The sequence below is a fragment of the Narcine bancroftii genome, chromosome 2, assembly GCF_036971445.1.
Source record: "Narcine bancroftii isolate sNarBan1 chromosome 2, sNarBan1.hap1, whole genome shotgun sequence".
NCBI lineage: Eukaryota > Metazoa > Chordata > Chondrichthyes > Torpediniformes > Narcinidae > Narcine > Narcine bancroftii.
The window spans coordinates 48,144,517-48,161,118 of record NC_091470.1 but is presented as its reverse complement, the minus strand read 5'-3'; the positions used below and the strand labels follow the sequence as shown (position 1 = coordinate 48,161,118).

The 16,602-nt window shown below is 38.3% G+C and overlaps 1 protein-coding gene across 2 annotated transcripts in view; it reads left to right on the top strand.

Moving 5' to 3' along the window:
* map4k5 (mitogen-activated protein kinase kinase kinase kinase 5) overlaps positions 1-16,602 on the top strand; it is a 138,335-nt gene that overhangs the window by 81,363 nt on the left and 40,370 nt on the right. For both annotated transcript variants that reach the window (XM_069916612.1, XM_069916611.1), the window contains exons 9-14: positions 3,480-3,611; positions 4,020-4,082; positions 6,985-7,066; positions 10,669-10,785; positions 11,413-11,491; positions 16,246-16,304. In XM_069916612.1, coding sequence (XP_069772713.1) covers positions 3,480-3,611; positions 4,020-4,082; positions 6,985-7,066; positions 10,669-10,785; positions 11,413-11,491; positions 16,246-16,304 — 532 coding nt within the window. The remainder of the gene's footprint in view (positions 1-3,479; positions 3,612-4,019; positions 4,083-6,984; positions 7,067-10,668; positions 10,786-11,412; positions 11,492-16,245; positions 16,305-16,602) is intronic.

Genomic DNA, 16,602 nt, shown 5'->3' with positions numbered 1-16,602 from the left:
GCCGATGACTGTGGTGTCATCGGCAAATTTGTAGATGGCATTTTAATTGTGCCTAGCCACACAGTCATGGGTGTAGAGCGAGTAGAGCTGTGGACTAAGCACACATCCTTGATGGGCACCTGTGTTGACTGACAGTGCAGAGGAAATGTTTCCGATTCATACTGACTGCGGTCTTCTGATGAGGATGTCAAGGATCCAATTGCAGAAAGGGGTGCAGAGGCCTAGGATTTAGAGCTTGTTGACCAGTACTGAGGATATCATGGTGTTGAAAGTTGAACTGTAGTGGATTAAGAGTAGCCTGATGAACATAATGCTGTTGTCTTGGTGATCCAGAGCTAAGTGGAGAGCCAGTGAGATTGCATCCGCTGCGGAGCGATTGTGGCAGTATGTCTTCAGCTCATTGGGTCATGAAACATCACAGCCATTTATGGTGTTCGGCCTTGCCTTGCAGGATGTATTGGCCTATAATCCTTGCTATAGCTGGCGAGTATCTGACCAGCTTTTCTCAGAATTGCCACTTTGCTGCTGAGATGGCCTTCCATAGGTTGTACCTGGACTTCCTGTAGAGATCTGGTCTTAAAGGCCGTTGACCTCACCCGTAGCAGTTTGTGAATCTATTTATTCATCCACGTTTTCTGGTTGGGGTACTCATGGTATGTGCACCTGGGCACAAACTCATTAACGGGTGTTGAAGTCAGAGACTTGCTGTGCTCTGGCATATTCATTCAAGTTTGAGGATGAGTCCTTGAATATGGTCCAGTCACCAACTCAAAGCAGTCTTGCAGGCGCTTCTCCGCATCCCTCAACCATACTTTTACATCTTCACCACTGATATAGTAGTCTTCAGTCTGTGCTTGTAGGCCAGGCGTAGATGTACAGCCAGGTGATCAGACTTGTCCGAAGTGCAGTCGTGGGTGGTGTGTTTGGAAAATACTGTATCGGGTTTGGTGGGTTCACAAACACACAAGTATGAACACAAGTGGTACAATCAAAGGTAATTTTATTGAACTCACAAGAGACAAACTGGGGAAGACATCAAATGACACTTTACCACTATCTAAATAAACATTCACATCAGACCCGGGTTGGACTCTGATACCAGTGGTTGCCTACCATCTACATGGTATGAGACAAAAACTATAAATGGTGCAAGCAGGCACATTGGGCACAAAGGACTCCGATGCCAGTGGCTCTCCCATGTGTTCGCGGTTCACAGACAGGGACTTTCAAACACACTCCTGATCCCTTGTAAAAATGGGGGTGCAGCTCTCTGCAAATACTGATCTATTGCAGTGCTATGGCTCAACTCACAACTTATCCACGACTCTTCCAGTGATATCCATGGTAGCGCTCTGGCAGGAGCAATGTCTGGACTTGAACCAAGAGACAGAGAGAAAGAAATATGGTATGCATCAAGGTTTGTTTATACCATTCTGAGTTGGGTATCTGGCGAATGATAACACTGAATCATTTAAAAGAGCCAACTGTAAGATGTGCACTAATGGGTGGCCAGAGTCCAATCTTGATTGGCAGGTGATACGATTTCTGAATAGGTTTCAGATGAAGTCACATGATCCTCTATAATCCACAATGTTCCAGACGGGGGGCTATGTGTTCCTCTACACGTAACAGATGACACGGTAGGTGTTTTTCATGATGGTATGGCAGTGGTCAAGTATGTTGGCTCCTTTAATTTCACAGGTAATGTGTTAGTGATAGTTTATTAGAGACTTATTCAATGGTTTTGCAAGCAGAGAGAGCGTCAGGCTTTTTCTCTGTGAGAGAGAGAGAGTGAGAGAGACAGTTTTACAGTCAGCAGCAGCAACTGGGACTGGAACAGGACAAGCTGGCAAGCTTGTGAAAAAACCCATTTGGAACACGGGAGAGTGCTTAGTTCAGCCTGGTCAAAGCCCTTGTGGTTCATGCAAGAAGAGAGGACTGGCTGTCCAATGTTTCACTTGAAATGGGAGAAACAAAAAGGCACTCTGTGGTGTCCTGAAAGAAAGAGGTCATCATCTGGAAAACCCTGAGTGGGTAAGTTTCGTCAACAAGATACTGAAGTGGCTGATGGAAATAAATCAGTTGTGGGTGACTTGGAGCAACAAATCTCTCTCTGAAAACCGACAAGAACCTTCCTGAGTGGTAACCATTTATCTTTTGAGTGCCAAAGCCTGGTGAAATTCATAAATGTTAAATTCTGTGCATAGTATAAGAATTGCCTGCAAACAGTGAACTTGGGGGAATGAGAAGTGAGATTGGACTGTGAACTAAAGAACTTTTCTTAACTCACACACATTACATACACATGCGCGTAGAATTAGAAGGGGGTTAAGTTAGGTTAGTTAAGTCAATCATGATAAGTTATAGTGTGATTCTGTTTTCATGTTTAAAGATAATTAAGAGCAACTTTTGTTTAAGTAACCATTTGTCTTGGTGAATATCTATTGCTGCTGGGTTTTGGGTCCTCTGGGCTCGTAATACTGTGTTCATCCACTTTATTTTAGGGAGTGGAGGGATCCCTGTCTGGGATCTTAGATTGAACTGCAGCTCCCTCTCTGTGCCTGCATGGTCAACTCTTCTTTAAATGGCCTGTGTGTCAGCTGTTTGATGGTGTTTAAGTGGTCCATACATCGGCTGTTGAAATCACCCGTGGACTGCTAGAGTTTGCCGTTACTGACAATCACCATATCTAGCAGTGTCCTTAGTACAGCATTACTTACTGGTAGTTAGTTTCTGTGACTGTGAGTTCAGGTTGTAATAATTCTGAATGGGAATCTAATGATTCCTGTTGGAGCTGCATGCAAAAGTCACCATTGTTTTGAAGGGAATCGCCTTTGTGTTCTTCAGCTCTGTTTACATAATTCTATTCTATACCTAATTTCATGTTGATAGTTGGAGGCAAATTCTTTATTTTAGTCTGTTGTATTTGTATATTTGGCATACATGCTTCCGGATATGACTGAAAATTAAAATTATTTTAAATTTTGCATCTTTGTATTATGAATTTATAGAATTGGCTGTTTTCAACATTCAATTTAATCTATGTTTTATGTTCAAACAATTTCTAGTTTAAATAGTTTACTTACAATGTTAGACTGATCAAAAATCCTTTGTCTAATGTTCTTTCTCGAGGCCTGTCTTATGAACTAATCATTCTGAAACTGTAACGTGTTTAAAATTCCACTTTAAAAATACACAACCTCATAGTATAGCTCTGGAATTTGCACAAATATGGGAGCCACGCCATGACTGGTTTCCTAATTAAATATGTAAGTTTACAATTTGGTTCATGAAATTAATTTGTTGCCTTTTTGTGTGGTGCTGTGAAATCCACAAGATCTGGTTTATGATGGTTATGCCTTGTTTAGTTTTATTTCTGCTGGCACATATTTTTTCAACTAACCTAGTAACTTGATATTCAACTACAAATTATGTTTTTAAGTCTTTTGTTGACTCAAATCAATATTTGTTTCTTGTAGGATGGCTCCAGAAGTCGCTGCTGTTGAGAAAAATGGTGGATACAATCAGCTGTGTGATATTTGGGCAGTTGGAATCACAGCTATTGAACTGGCTGAATTGCAGCCTCCAATGTTTGATTTGCATCCAATGAGGTATTTTAATTCGTTGATACTTGCTAACTCTTACCTATTTATTAGCTAGGTCCTAAACTTTACCAAAACTCAATTCCACGTGCTTTAACTTTCTCCACTAGCGTCTTGTACGAGATTTTGTGCTCAAATAGACTGCTTGAACTGCATCTCCCTTATCTATTCAACCATCTAATCCTATTTACCTCTAGCAAAAGTGTTAAACCAAGTCCAAATGATCAAAAAAAATTGAGATCCATTTAAAGAAATATTGTTGTCACGTGTGAGCGATCTGGGAGTGCACAGGGCAAGGCTAAAATATTATCTGATGAGTTTTATAGGGATAAATTTATTGGATAATTTGTTTCTCTTCCAATAAAATTTATGCAATGGTATTTTATAACATTTTTATGACTATGCTTCTACCCAAAGGGCATTGTTCTTGATGAGTAAAAGTGGATTTCAACCTCCAAAGCTGAAAGATAAAATGAAATGGTGAGTAGATCTCCTTTTAATAGTGACGTGGAGTTTTAATAGTGACGTGGAGTTTTGATGAAGTCATGCCTAGATTACTCAATTATGGTTGAAATCTCTTGTAATTGTGTATCAAAATAGCTCTGGGATGGGCAACATTTTCTGGTCATTTGAAAGTGACTTTCATTACAACATTGATGCTGGTTAAGGGGTTAAAATTATAACGCAAGCTTAATTCATGAGATAAATTCAAATGGAGAAAGATCTACACTGCATAACTCACTTTTGTTAATAAAGATAAACCATTTTAGTTGATCTATATACATAAACTATGCACTCTGGTTATTTGCTATTTTTTATTTTTGCTTTCTTGAAAAATCCATCGATTTAGATGATAATTGAATTTGAAAATATTCCCGAACTGACATTAATCGTTTGTTTTTTTATTTCTTTGAACATGCCACCAATTTTCTCCATTTTTTTAATCAATTTATCTTAGTTTTTAAAAAATCGAATACCTAATCTAAATCTCTGATTTCAACTTTTTAAAACTGAAAGCCTTCATTTGGAAATTAGACCTTTTAGAATAAGAATGATCTTGTGGTTGATCGTAAAACTGCTTCCACTTGTTAACTATACTGGTGAAAATCAAATGCAGACCTTGATCTCCGAGCCTATCAGAATGCACAATGTAAACATCATTTTCTTGTTGTAACATACTTTGGTTATATATTTCAGCATTAGGTTTTGTTTGGTTGACAATTAGGTTGGTAAATTTGTTTAGAACTATGGACTCCTTCCAACTTGAAGTCCCATTTAAATTCAAGTTTATTATCATCTGACTCTACATCTACGACCGGATGAAATATTTTTCCTTGAACCATGGTGTATGCAGAATATGAGCACATAATAATTACATGTATACATAAAATATAATACAAAATACAGTGGTCCCCCCCCTCCCCCTTATCTGCTGTTTCGTTAACTTCAGTTTCCTGTGATCCGAAAATACAGTACAGATTGTATTCAGATAGTATTCTGATCAGCTGTAGCAGTATCACAGTGCATGTGTTCAAGTAACCCTCTTTTAATATTGTTATAATTGTTCTATTTTATTATTAGTGTGACAGATTGTTATATTTTATATTGTATATAATATGTTTTAATGGAAATAAATTGTGGCAGGTTTTTTTAGTGGAGGTCACATACAAACTCTTCAAAACAGATCTCATTTAAAATGCCAGAGCTCTTCTCAAGCCAGATAATCCAGGCTCTGGGTGCCTTTTGGGTCCAGTGCTGTAGTCTGAGTGTAGTTTGCTGTTCTAAGAGGGTCGTGTGGTTTTCTCAGAGAGAGAGAGAGAGAGAGAGAGAGAGAATACAGTTCTACAGCAGCAGCTGGGACTGGAACATGACAAGCTTGTGGAAAATCCCCATTTTGAAGACTGGTTGTGAGTTCTTAGTTCAGCCTGGTCAAAGCCCTTGTGGTCCATACAAGAGGAGATGACTGGCTGTATAATGTTTCAGTGAACTTGGAGGAATGAGAAGTGAGATTGGTCTGTGAATGAAAGAACTTTTCTGAACGTAAACGCACACATTTCATACACGTGCACTTAGAATTAGAAGGGGGTTAAGTTAAGAGTAATAAGTTAAAGTTTGATCCTGTTTTCATGTTTAAAGAATTAAAGGTGACTTTTGTTCAAGTAAACCATTTGTCTTGGTGAATTTCTATTACTGCTGGGTTTTGGGGTCCTTTGGGCTCATAACATTAGTTATTGTGGTTAATCTCTTATTGTGTCTAATTTATAAATTAAACTTCATCATAGATGTGTACGTATAGGAAAAAACTGTGTGTATATATAGAGTTCGGTACTATCCACAGTTTCAGACATTCACTGGGAGTCTTGGAACATATCCTCCATTGATAAAGGGGGAACTACTGTAAATACATAAATATTTCAGAATAATGTACTCATTTAATTTGAGATCTAAGATTGTGATATTGTTCATCAATCTCGCATCCTGTGGGAAGAAGCTATTTCCCAGCCTGGCAGTCTTGATTTGGACGCTTCTGTTCCACTTCCCTGATTATCCTCTGTGATGAATGGTAGAGATCTTCAATTCTTTTTAACTCTTCTGGTTAATGTTGTGGATATAGAAAAGGGAGACCCCAGTGATATTCTCGGTTGATTTAACGATCCTCTGTATTGATTTCCCTTCCAATGCTTTGCAGCTACCAGACAGAACGCTCTCATTTGTACTCCTGATAAATGTTGTCAAGATGGGGGCTGGTAGCCTGGCCCTCCTCGACCTCCTTAGGAAGTGTAGATGCTGTTGCACCTTCCTGATTGTTGGTCCGGGATAGGTCAGAAAATACATTTACCTGGTTTTTTGTTTGTGCATTGCTTTATAGATGTTTCACATTATATTCATCTTGGTTTTACTTACTTACTAATTTGGAATTTTTGGAAACCAAAGATCTGATAAGAATATTCATCAATATATTAATACAATATTAGTACAGAGAAAGTAGTGGTTAAGGTAATCTGACACATTTCATCAACCTTGTATGTTCAAAAACAAAAATAGTGGTATCATTCGTTTTGAGCTTCCTTTTCAGAAGTCAATAGCACTAAAATAACAATTTAGCTTTTAACTTTTCAATTTCATTTGTTGCATGTGTAGAATATTTCTATCATGGCACAATATTTATTTGATTTAAATGTGTTTAATTTCATGCGTAAAATAATTTCAATTGCTATGCATGTTAAGCATTTGCATTTTGTTCTGCCTTTTTAAATATATGACAGAGACAGCTAGGCACACTTGCAGTTTAAAGTCATATAAGGAACACAACCTGACATTTAAAGTCACTAGAATTTTTCTATTTTGCAAACTATTTGATAATTAAATTTGTTCTTTACAGGACTGCAACATTCCACTCTTTTCTCAAAATAGCATTGACAAAAAATCCAAAGAAACGACCAACAGCTGAGAAGCTATTGACAGTAAGTAAATTTTAAAACTGGAAGCCTTAACTTGAAAGGTGCTGGCTGTCATGGTGGAGAAATTAGTAATTCGTTAAAAAGAGAAATGAGTCCTTTAGCCATTGATGACTATAAGGCATGCATTTGCATGAAACCCATTTTATTCTGCCTACATTTCCATCAATTCTCCCCAGTTTCTATCCCTCATTTGTTCTTCACTTAATTCACTTACCACAAAGCACACCTTTCATATCTGGGATGAATCTAGAGCACCCAGAAGAAACCCATGTGGCCATAAAAAGAACATGAAAATGTCATAGTGACTGCAACAAAGTCAGCAAAAAAAAACCTGTGATTACTGGAGCTGTGAGGTAGCAGCTATCCTGTGAAAATTTAGGGAAATATGATACTCGTGATTCTCTTTGCATCCCCTCGGTCAGTAATTAAAGAGCCAGTTGCACAGCACAGGAGCAAGTACTTCTGTCCATTGTCCTTGTTGACCATTGTAGTTGGATACACTAATCCCATTTACCTGCGCTTGGTCCATAACCTTCAGTGTCTTGGCAATTCTTGTGCTTGTATAGATGTAGCATGTTCCAGGTTCCAACCACTCTGAAAATATTCTGATTCTCCTCTAAAACTCTTACCTCTAACCTTTTACCTATGTCTTCTTATTTAGACAATTTTTTAAATTATCAATTTACTCCCCTCATAATTCTTCTCTCTGTAAAAGGTCAACAGAGCCTTCTCCACTCTAGGGAGAGCAAACCCACGCTATCCAATGTAACTTGCTTATCCTTGTAACTGAAATGCTAGAATCCCAGCAAGGTCATGGTGAATCTTCCACCGCTGCACCTTCTCCAGTGCAATCACAATCTTCCTTTTGTGTGAAGGCCAGACTGCACGAAGAACTCCGTGTAATCTTAATTTTATTAAAAATCAATTTACAACATTACATTCTTACTCTTTTATTCTGTGCAGTGGATGGTGAAGACAAACGTCTTGTCTTCCTGTGCTACCACTTTGCTGGATCTATGGATTTGTATTCCATGTTCCCTTTCTTGTGTCTACCATTTACTGTACATGCTACAAACTAAATAATCAGCAATGGGAATGTTTTTGGTCAAACAATAATTTTTATTATTAACAACATAAAACTTCTTTCTTAGCTTGAAACTTAACCCACTATGCGGAAATGTAAATGTGTGTGTTTTAAGACCCAAACCATTACAGTTTAAGCTTGATTCTGAAGAGATGATTTTAAAGTTCAGTTGCAGAAAGCTTTTATGTTGAAACTCAGTCTTTACTGTTGTTCAAAAACAATTATGGGGTAAGTGTGAGGCATTAAATTTCTTTAAATTGTTGTTCAAAAGCAATAATAAAGTATGTCGAAACATCAAGTCATTAGACCTCTTTAAAACTCTCAAATTTCTTTTGTAATGTTTTCTGAGCAATGTTTTGTTTTCATACTAACAATTTTCTCTCTTAATTGGAGATTTTGGAATCCGTTTTCCACACAGAAAAATCTGCCCTCTTTTCAAAGAGACAGCGAATGTGGCTATTTTCTTCCATGATGAATTCACAAAACCAGACAAGGGTTATATGAAGTGGTCATACAAAAATAGACCTAGTAGAATTCTGTCTTTTCCAGAGGCAGCGAAGTGGTCTTCCTTATTTCAAAAGACACTTAGTCTGTGTTCCCCTTTCTCCAGGAGTAACACACAACAGCACCTTTTCTGGTTATTGTATTCTCAATCCCAAAGCTGTCCTCTTTTTGTCTGAGACAATGAAGTGGCTCTTCTTTATTGCCACTGATTTTGTAAATCTCCTATGATAAGGATAATACAATACAGATCAGCACCTCTCTCTCCACAGAGGCTGCTGTTTTTCAATCCTGTCTTCTACAGGATCATCAACCTCTTCCTGGTTTCCAAATGCCTCTCATTCCAGTAATATATTTCTCCTAAAATTCTCATCAAATGACACATGACATCATATCTGTGTCATTTCTCCAAAAGCATGAATCATTCCAGATGGCCTTTTGAATTACTTCCAAATTTAATTTGCATCTATATGCTAAAATAATTTCCTTCCACTTGCAAGTGCATACAACTCAGGATAGTCTTTTAATCATTGAATGAAAAGTCTTGCTTGTTTGAACAACTACCTCTAAATTTCCATTCTAATAACATAATAAGCAACAGGTCTTGTATTTAAACAGTTGGCCTCCTTGAGCAACCATCAGATTTTCTTAAGTACTGAAATCCTTTTGTTTTTAATGAAGCACACACTCCATTGTTCTCATCTCAAGAACCATCGTAAAGCTTTTCATCTTCCTGCTTCAGCTGCAGAATTAACAGATGTTTCGTCTCTGCAAATGACTTGTCATCTGCCATCTTAAAGAATTATGTGTGAGTCTGTGTGAGTGTGCCCCTGTCCACCCAAAAACATAACTAAAAATAGATTTTGACTTTAAAAATGAATATTACCACAAATTCGTTACAATACTATCAGTATTTGACCTTTCAAAAATGCTTTTCTTTGCACTTGTCAGAACAGTTTAATCTCTATTCCCATTCCTTCCCAACTTTTCAATTTGTATTGGGCCATGCCGAAAACAGTATTGCTTACTATCTACATCACAATGTTCTTTATCATCTGCAAGCTTACTAATCATTCACATTTAACAATATAGGGCGTATATCACAAACATCAATAGTCTCAGCAAAAAAAATCAATTAAATTAGTGAGACAGGATTTCCCATCAACACAACCCTGCTGACCATCTCTAATCAATCCCTGTGATTCCAAAAGTAAATCTTATCCCTTAGAATTTTTTCCAGTAATTTTTCTGAATCTTTAGCCTGTTATGCCTGCTACCTTTCCAGTCATCTGGTACCTTATCAGTAGGAGGTGAAGATGGAGATATCTCTGCCAGCAATATTCTACTTTGGATCCATCTTATCAGGCCCTTGGAACTGCAAGAATTGCAAGTGTTCTAACACACCTAGCAACACCTTAGCACATACAAGGATATCACTGTTCTCTTTGAACTCTCCACCTACCATTCCCTCAGACTGTGAAGAAATTAGGATGTCTGGGTTGAGGTTGAGGGGAGAAGAAAGGAGAGTGGAAGAGAGGTTGATGGTTGGAGAAAGATAGGAGTGCAGTACACTTTGTATTGTTAGTTTGAAATCAATAGCGTTTAACTTCGAAATGTACAGTTGAAAATTCATCTTTATTTTACCATGCACAGATTACTTTGAAAGAGCACTTTCTCGTTAGATTTGGATATATTGCAGAGTGATTCGTCTTTGGTTTAACCCTGGAACAATCGATAAATGCATCTATTTCAGATCTTATGGGTTCTGTTGTTTTTCGGATTATTTATACTTTTGTACAATATGATGTTCAACTGTCTAGCTTTCCTCAGAACATATTATAGGCATTTCAAATGACCAGAGCTACTGTACTAATATTTGAGCAAATTCAAAAAGTGATTATTGTTAAAAAGGCAAACTTATTTGTATAGTATAAATTAATATAAAATGTATTGTTCATGTGTCCTCCAACCTTTGTTGAATATTCCATTTTGAGAATTTCAAATTCTGTTTTGTTTCCAGCATTCATTTTTAATACAATCAGCCTTATCGAGATCATTGGCTGTAGATTTGTTGGACAAAGTCAATAATCCTGAAAATCATCAACTTTTCAATGAGGCAGATGATGATGAGCTTGAGGTATGATGATACATCAGACTATGTGTTGTTTAATATTTTGGCCTAAAAATTGAATAGATTTTCTATAAAAACACTTCAGATTAATGTAGATTGAATATAAGAAGATGAGCTTTCTGGGTACTTTTGTTTTTATAATTAATCATTCAATTGAAAGAGAAATTCAAGGAAGGGCACAGGTGTAAAATACAGAACGCTGAGAATGTCACAGCAATAATGAGGCGCGGCGATATTATTCCCAAACTTGAAAATTAAATTTGGATGTTTACTAGTTACTGCATAAAACATGACACAATTTCCCATTCGTAACATAAAATCACCATTGGTTTGTTCTGAAAATTAGGTTAAATCAATCCAAGCTTTATAGCAACCTATTGAGATAGGCTTTTGACTTAAGAATTGTACAGCACAGAAACTGGCCCTTTATCTCACCATGTCCGTACTGACCTTTTTTTTGTCCAAAAGACCCTTCAATTGAAAGATGCCACATATGATTAATGCTTATATCTATTGAGATATCGGGCAAGCTAAATGTTAATTGCTAGCAATATACATGGTTTAATTTCAAAACAAATTTTGAATGGAAAAAGTTGAGAATTTTTTGGGGGTTTTTCTCCTGTTGTTTTATAGTCCCTCTCTGCTGTTCCTCATACAATTCGCTCCACTAACAAGAATTCAAGAGCAGAAAGGACACAATCGGAGATAAACTGTAAGTATTTGAGAAATTTTCAAAGTTGATGAATTACTGAAATAATGTAGGTCAGAAAACATAAGGAGAGTGAACATTGCATTGTGTCAAAGTATGAAATCTAGATTATGGCACATACAAGTTAGGACACTGGCTTGCAGCAGATGTGAATGAACAGTTCTATGACATAAAGGACTGCTGCCAAAACAGGAGACTGACAGTGTTGTATAGATGAAAGTCAGTGGTCTTGCTGTTAAATGAGAGTAGAATCTCATCCTGTTGAATATAAAAATACAGTAGAATCCCCATCATCTGGCACCTCCGGGGATCGTGGATGTCAGATATGTGAATTTTCTGGTTGATTGAGACTCACTCTTCCAATGCCTAACTAATACACCTACATTAAGAATACATCATTTAAAAGACTGTGCAAAATTTAAAGTTATTTGAAAAAAAAATCAGTATTGTAATTATTTATGTAAAATATGCTTTAATCAGGTAATTCTCGTAATTTACGAAATTTAAATTTGAACTCCTATCGTTAGCGCTGTAATAGTGTTGCACTAGCTGCTACCATCATAATTAACTCCCACCAATTTGAAACATTTTTTTTTACCTCCCATATAGGACAATCCCAAAACACAAAAATGTTGTTTCAAAATCGGGGTCATCTTATAGGCTGGATCTAAAATCCAAACCTTGACAGCGAAGTCTCAACATTGTGGCCACCTTCCCACCACTTCCCCCCACCCCCCCCCCCCCAACCACCAATTACTTATCCCCATCTGCCAGCTCCGACTTGAGTGTCCCAGTCAGGCCCTAGGCGCACCTTCCTCACCTTGACAACCAAGCTCTCCTCCACACAAGTATCCCAATCGAGCCCTCGGTGCACCTTCCTCGTGCTGACAAACTTGGCTCACTTGCACACAAATGTTCTGGTCAGGCCCTTAGCGGACCTTCCTTGCACTGATCACCTGGCTCACTTCCACACAAGTGGCAACAGCGAAAAGAATCTGCATGCATTGAGGAGCATTGCTATTTCAGCAGGGAACACCTGCACATGTCCAATGAAGTCTTTGTGCTCCCCTGTGGGGTCATCTGCCCAATCTTATTCATCTGATCAACCCATTTATTTATTTATCTATCTATCGCGCTGTTTATTTATTGGCTGTTTGCATTTACAGTTGATTGAATTCCAGATAATGGGGATTATACTGATATGATTACCAGGACAAATGGAGTCTATGGTTAGGTGTAGAGATATGGTGAGCAAGATGGTTTAAGGAAAGTGCATTTTCCTATGGAGATGTCACTGAAGCAATGTAAAGAACTATAAGAAGAGTTGAGAAAGGTGCTGGCAAGGTAGAGTTGTTTGATATTGATACATTTCAATTTCCATTTTTGGTAAATGTAGTTGGAAAGCTTGAAACTGAAGTGATGGGTGTAGACTTTGGTGACAGTATTGTGTGGCAAAACTAGAGAAGAATGGAAAGTGGGAATAGGAAAAAAAAGTTTGCAACAAAGACTGCATCAAGGACAAATAAATCTGGATCTAAATGTTTCTTAGTTCAGGGCACAGTATACATTTGAAACTGGTTTAAGTTGTCATGTTAGACATAATCCATGGAGAAGGCTTCTTCTGTGAGTAGCCTAGCAGGTTAGTTTGAACATTCATACAGCTGTATAAAATTGAAGAGCACACTTTTCAATGAAAGTTGCAATGAAAAACAAAGATCAATAATGACACTTTTGTGTTCATTTGGGAACTTGACTGTTAAGCCTATTAGTGCATGCTTTCACACGCTTGCACATTTTCCCTGATGACTAGGGTGTGGCAGGTTCTTCTGTGTAGATTGACTGCCTTCCCTTGGTAGATGGAGTCCGTGGAGAGGAGTGAAGTTTGGATCATGTTCTGACCTGCATTTACTATTTTCTGCAGCGTCCAATATAAGGAAAACAGCTCCCATACCATGCTGTAATGTATCCAGCAAGTACACTTGTAGAAGTTGTAAAGGGGCAAGGGGGATGTGCCAAACTTAGTTTTCTAAGAAAGTAGAATGATTTGTGTGCTTTCTTGACCTTCACATTATGCATAGTCAGGGTAATCAGGTCACTGGAGATTTTTATTCATAAAAACTTGAAACTCTACTCTTGCAACTTCAATACTATTGGTGTGGACAGGGTGTGGTACCTGCCCCATCACCTGAAGTCAACAATGATCTCCATCTTATTTGAGAGGGGTTGTTATCTTGGCACCATGCCACTCAACTTTCAATTTCCTTCCTCTATACCATCTCATTGTTATTTGATATACAGCCCACTTATTGTGCTGTCATCAGTGAATTTGAAGGTGGAGTTGGAAGAGTATTTGGCTGTACATTCGAGGGTGTAGAGGGAGAAAAATGGGGGACTAAGTACAGTTCCTGAGTGCTGCTGTTAAGTGTAATTATAGAGATGTTGAATATACTGGTAAAGGTACTGTAGATGTAGTTCTGAATGAACATGCACACACACCTGCAAATTTAAAACGACAACCAATCTAAAATTGTAAAAAGGCATATTTATTTCACAAGTATTGAGTACAATTTCTGCCGAGAAATGGATAAAACCTTAAGGAGCCCAAAGAGTTTTTGGACTGGATGGAGATTGGGGCGACTTCGGGCAAATGCGGGTGGAGTCACCAGGGGATTCCAATGCTCTGCAATTGAGAGGTCAACATTCAACGGGTTTAGTGGGTTGGGGAGGGCAGGTTTGCTGGCATTCCAGGGGTTTAGCAGAGGTGTCAAACCTAAAATGAATTGGGTGACCATGGGGAGAGGGTGGGGTGTGTGAAGAGTTTCTCCCTTCCTGGGTTTAAAGGGGCTCACTTGCTCCTCCAGTTCCCACCACTTTGGCTAAGGCAGTGGGAAGAGCAAGTGAGGAGGAGACAGAGAGGGGGACTTGCTATGGCTGAGAAACCCAAGGCTGAAGAAATCAGCTATCCCTGGAGAGGAGGCCGCAATGTGGGCAAGGCATCAAGGAGCAAGAGGAAGTGGGAGCAGAGGGCCCTACTTTGAGTGCGTTCTCTCACTGGCTGTCCTCAAGAAGGTGCTGGCGGCCAAGGGCATACCCCTTTTTCTTCACTGCCCCCTTGGATCTTTCCACTGCTCTACAGCAACCATACCATCTGCATCATATTTACCCTGTTTGATGTACTTGTAAACTATTTGAAGAACAAAGTTGCAATTTCTATTCAAACTCGTACATTAACATTACAAAAGAATAGATTCATTTGGAAGTGTTTTGTTGTTAATGAGGGAGTAGCTATACCTGTCTGTACAAGTCTATACCTGTCTGTATGCTGTAAAGTGAGTCTGTAATTGCAAAATTCATCAATTTTTTTAAACTGCAGAGATAATATATTTGAATCACAATGCAGTAACAGGCCCTTCAACCCACTTTTGTTATCGGTGACCATTTTATTTTCCCTTGCATCCACATTGAGATCACCCCACCCCACACTAATTAGCCTTCCTTCCACTGCCACCAGGAGCAATCCAAAGCTAATCAGCCACTAACCAGCACATATTTGGCACAAGTGAGACACTGGAGCACAATACAGTATGTTTTCACTTTCCGAAAATAGTTAACCAAAAATATCAATGGTCCAAACTTTTTTTTCCGGCGGCAACATGAAGTAACAAGTGGGAGAAAAAAATTTCACCGACATGCTCATTGACATGCTGTTAGTACCAGTTTGGTAACAGCAAAGGTCAGAACCAGCTGGGAAGACAGATGGTGAACAGCTGGATGCCGGCTCAGAGAAGCAGGCTGGAATCTCCAGCCATCAGTGAGCGACTAAAGAAAGTTAATGGGTCAGGCAGCGCATGGGGAGGTTGCCCTCATTTCAGGTAACTCCCTCCCCTCTCTCTTTCCATTTCTTCTTTACCCTCCACTGTTCTCTGCTCTCCTGGCTTCCGGGCAGGAGCAGGGACCTCAGGCTCCCAGGTAGGATCACTGAGAGTGGTGCTGGGCTGCTTAAAGCCAATGTTCAGCTATCTGAAAAATTAAGTTAACTGAAAAATGCCTGGTCTCAAGCAGTACAGTGACTTGTTTTATTTTTGTCTGAGCGGTCATATTTTCATGTCCATGACTCCCCGGGTCGCAAGTTTAGGCCAGACACCAGAGTGAAAAATTTAAACTCTGTTAACATGTCCAATGGGAACTGTGTATTACATTTCAAATTCATTAATTTATGATGGATTCTAACTGAAAATAAATAAAAGATTCCCTTGAGCAGTGTTGGCTAACATTTATATTTCAACAAATGCTGCTGAGTTGGATTAAATGGTGGGTAAATACATAGTTATTTCTTGAACTTCCCTTGAAGTACCTTGTGCAGGGCAGTGACTATACTTTCAAAGTCCTTAATTTCAAATGGAGAACTTTTGAGGACAAAAAGGTGCAGTATACATGTTATTTTGTTCTGTTGCTCAGTGTATGTTTGGTTAACCTTGCTTCCTGCTATATAAGGGTGCACAGGACATTTGCCCAAAATTATGTGCCAGAAACATGGAAGAATCTTATGGAGGCTTAAATTCAGCTTGGTTCAATAAGCTCTTGCTATTGGAAGTAAATGTATTGCAAAGCAGAGCTTTGTTGGGCATATGAGCCATGCTTTGCACATTCACACTGATAGGGATATGTTGAGAAGTGGAAAATCTAATTTCAATTCTTTATTACCATAAAATATTTGGCAAAGTGTCTTTAGTTAAATGTGACAATTACCTTTACAGTTGACAAAATGCAGTTTGAACCTCCTTTGAGAAAAGAAACTGAAGCTCACTGTGAAATGGTAAGTCTTATTTCAGTCTTGGTTATTAAGACCGTGCTTCAATCCAAGTTGATCTTCTATTATGAGCAGGCATTTACCAAATTAATGATTCTTAGAAATGTTCGGCAGCAGGGTTCTTATCGATAAAATATAATATCCTGTAAATTTGCATAACATTTATCAGTTCCCTTTTTCTGCAGCCACACTGAGAACGCACAACCAAAAATTTTAATCACTTGGTTAATTAATGGCATTTTTAATGAAAGAAGATTTCCATCAATTTCTTACTTAACGTTTTTCCAAATATTAAGCAAATGTT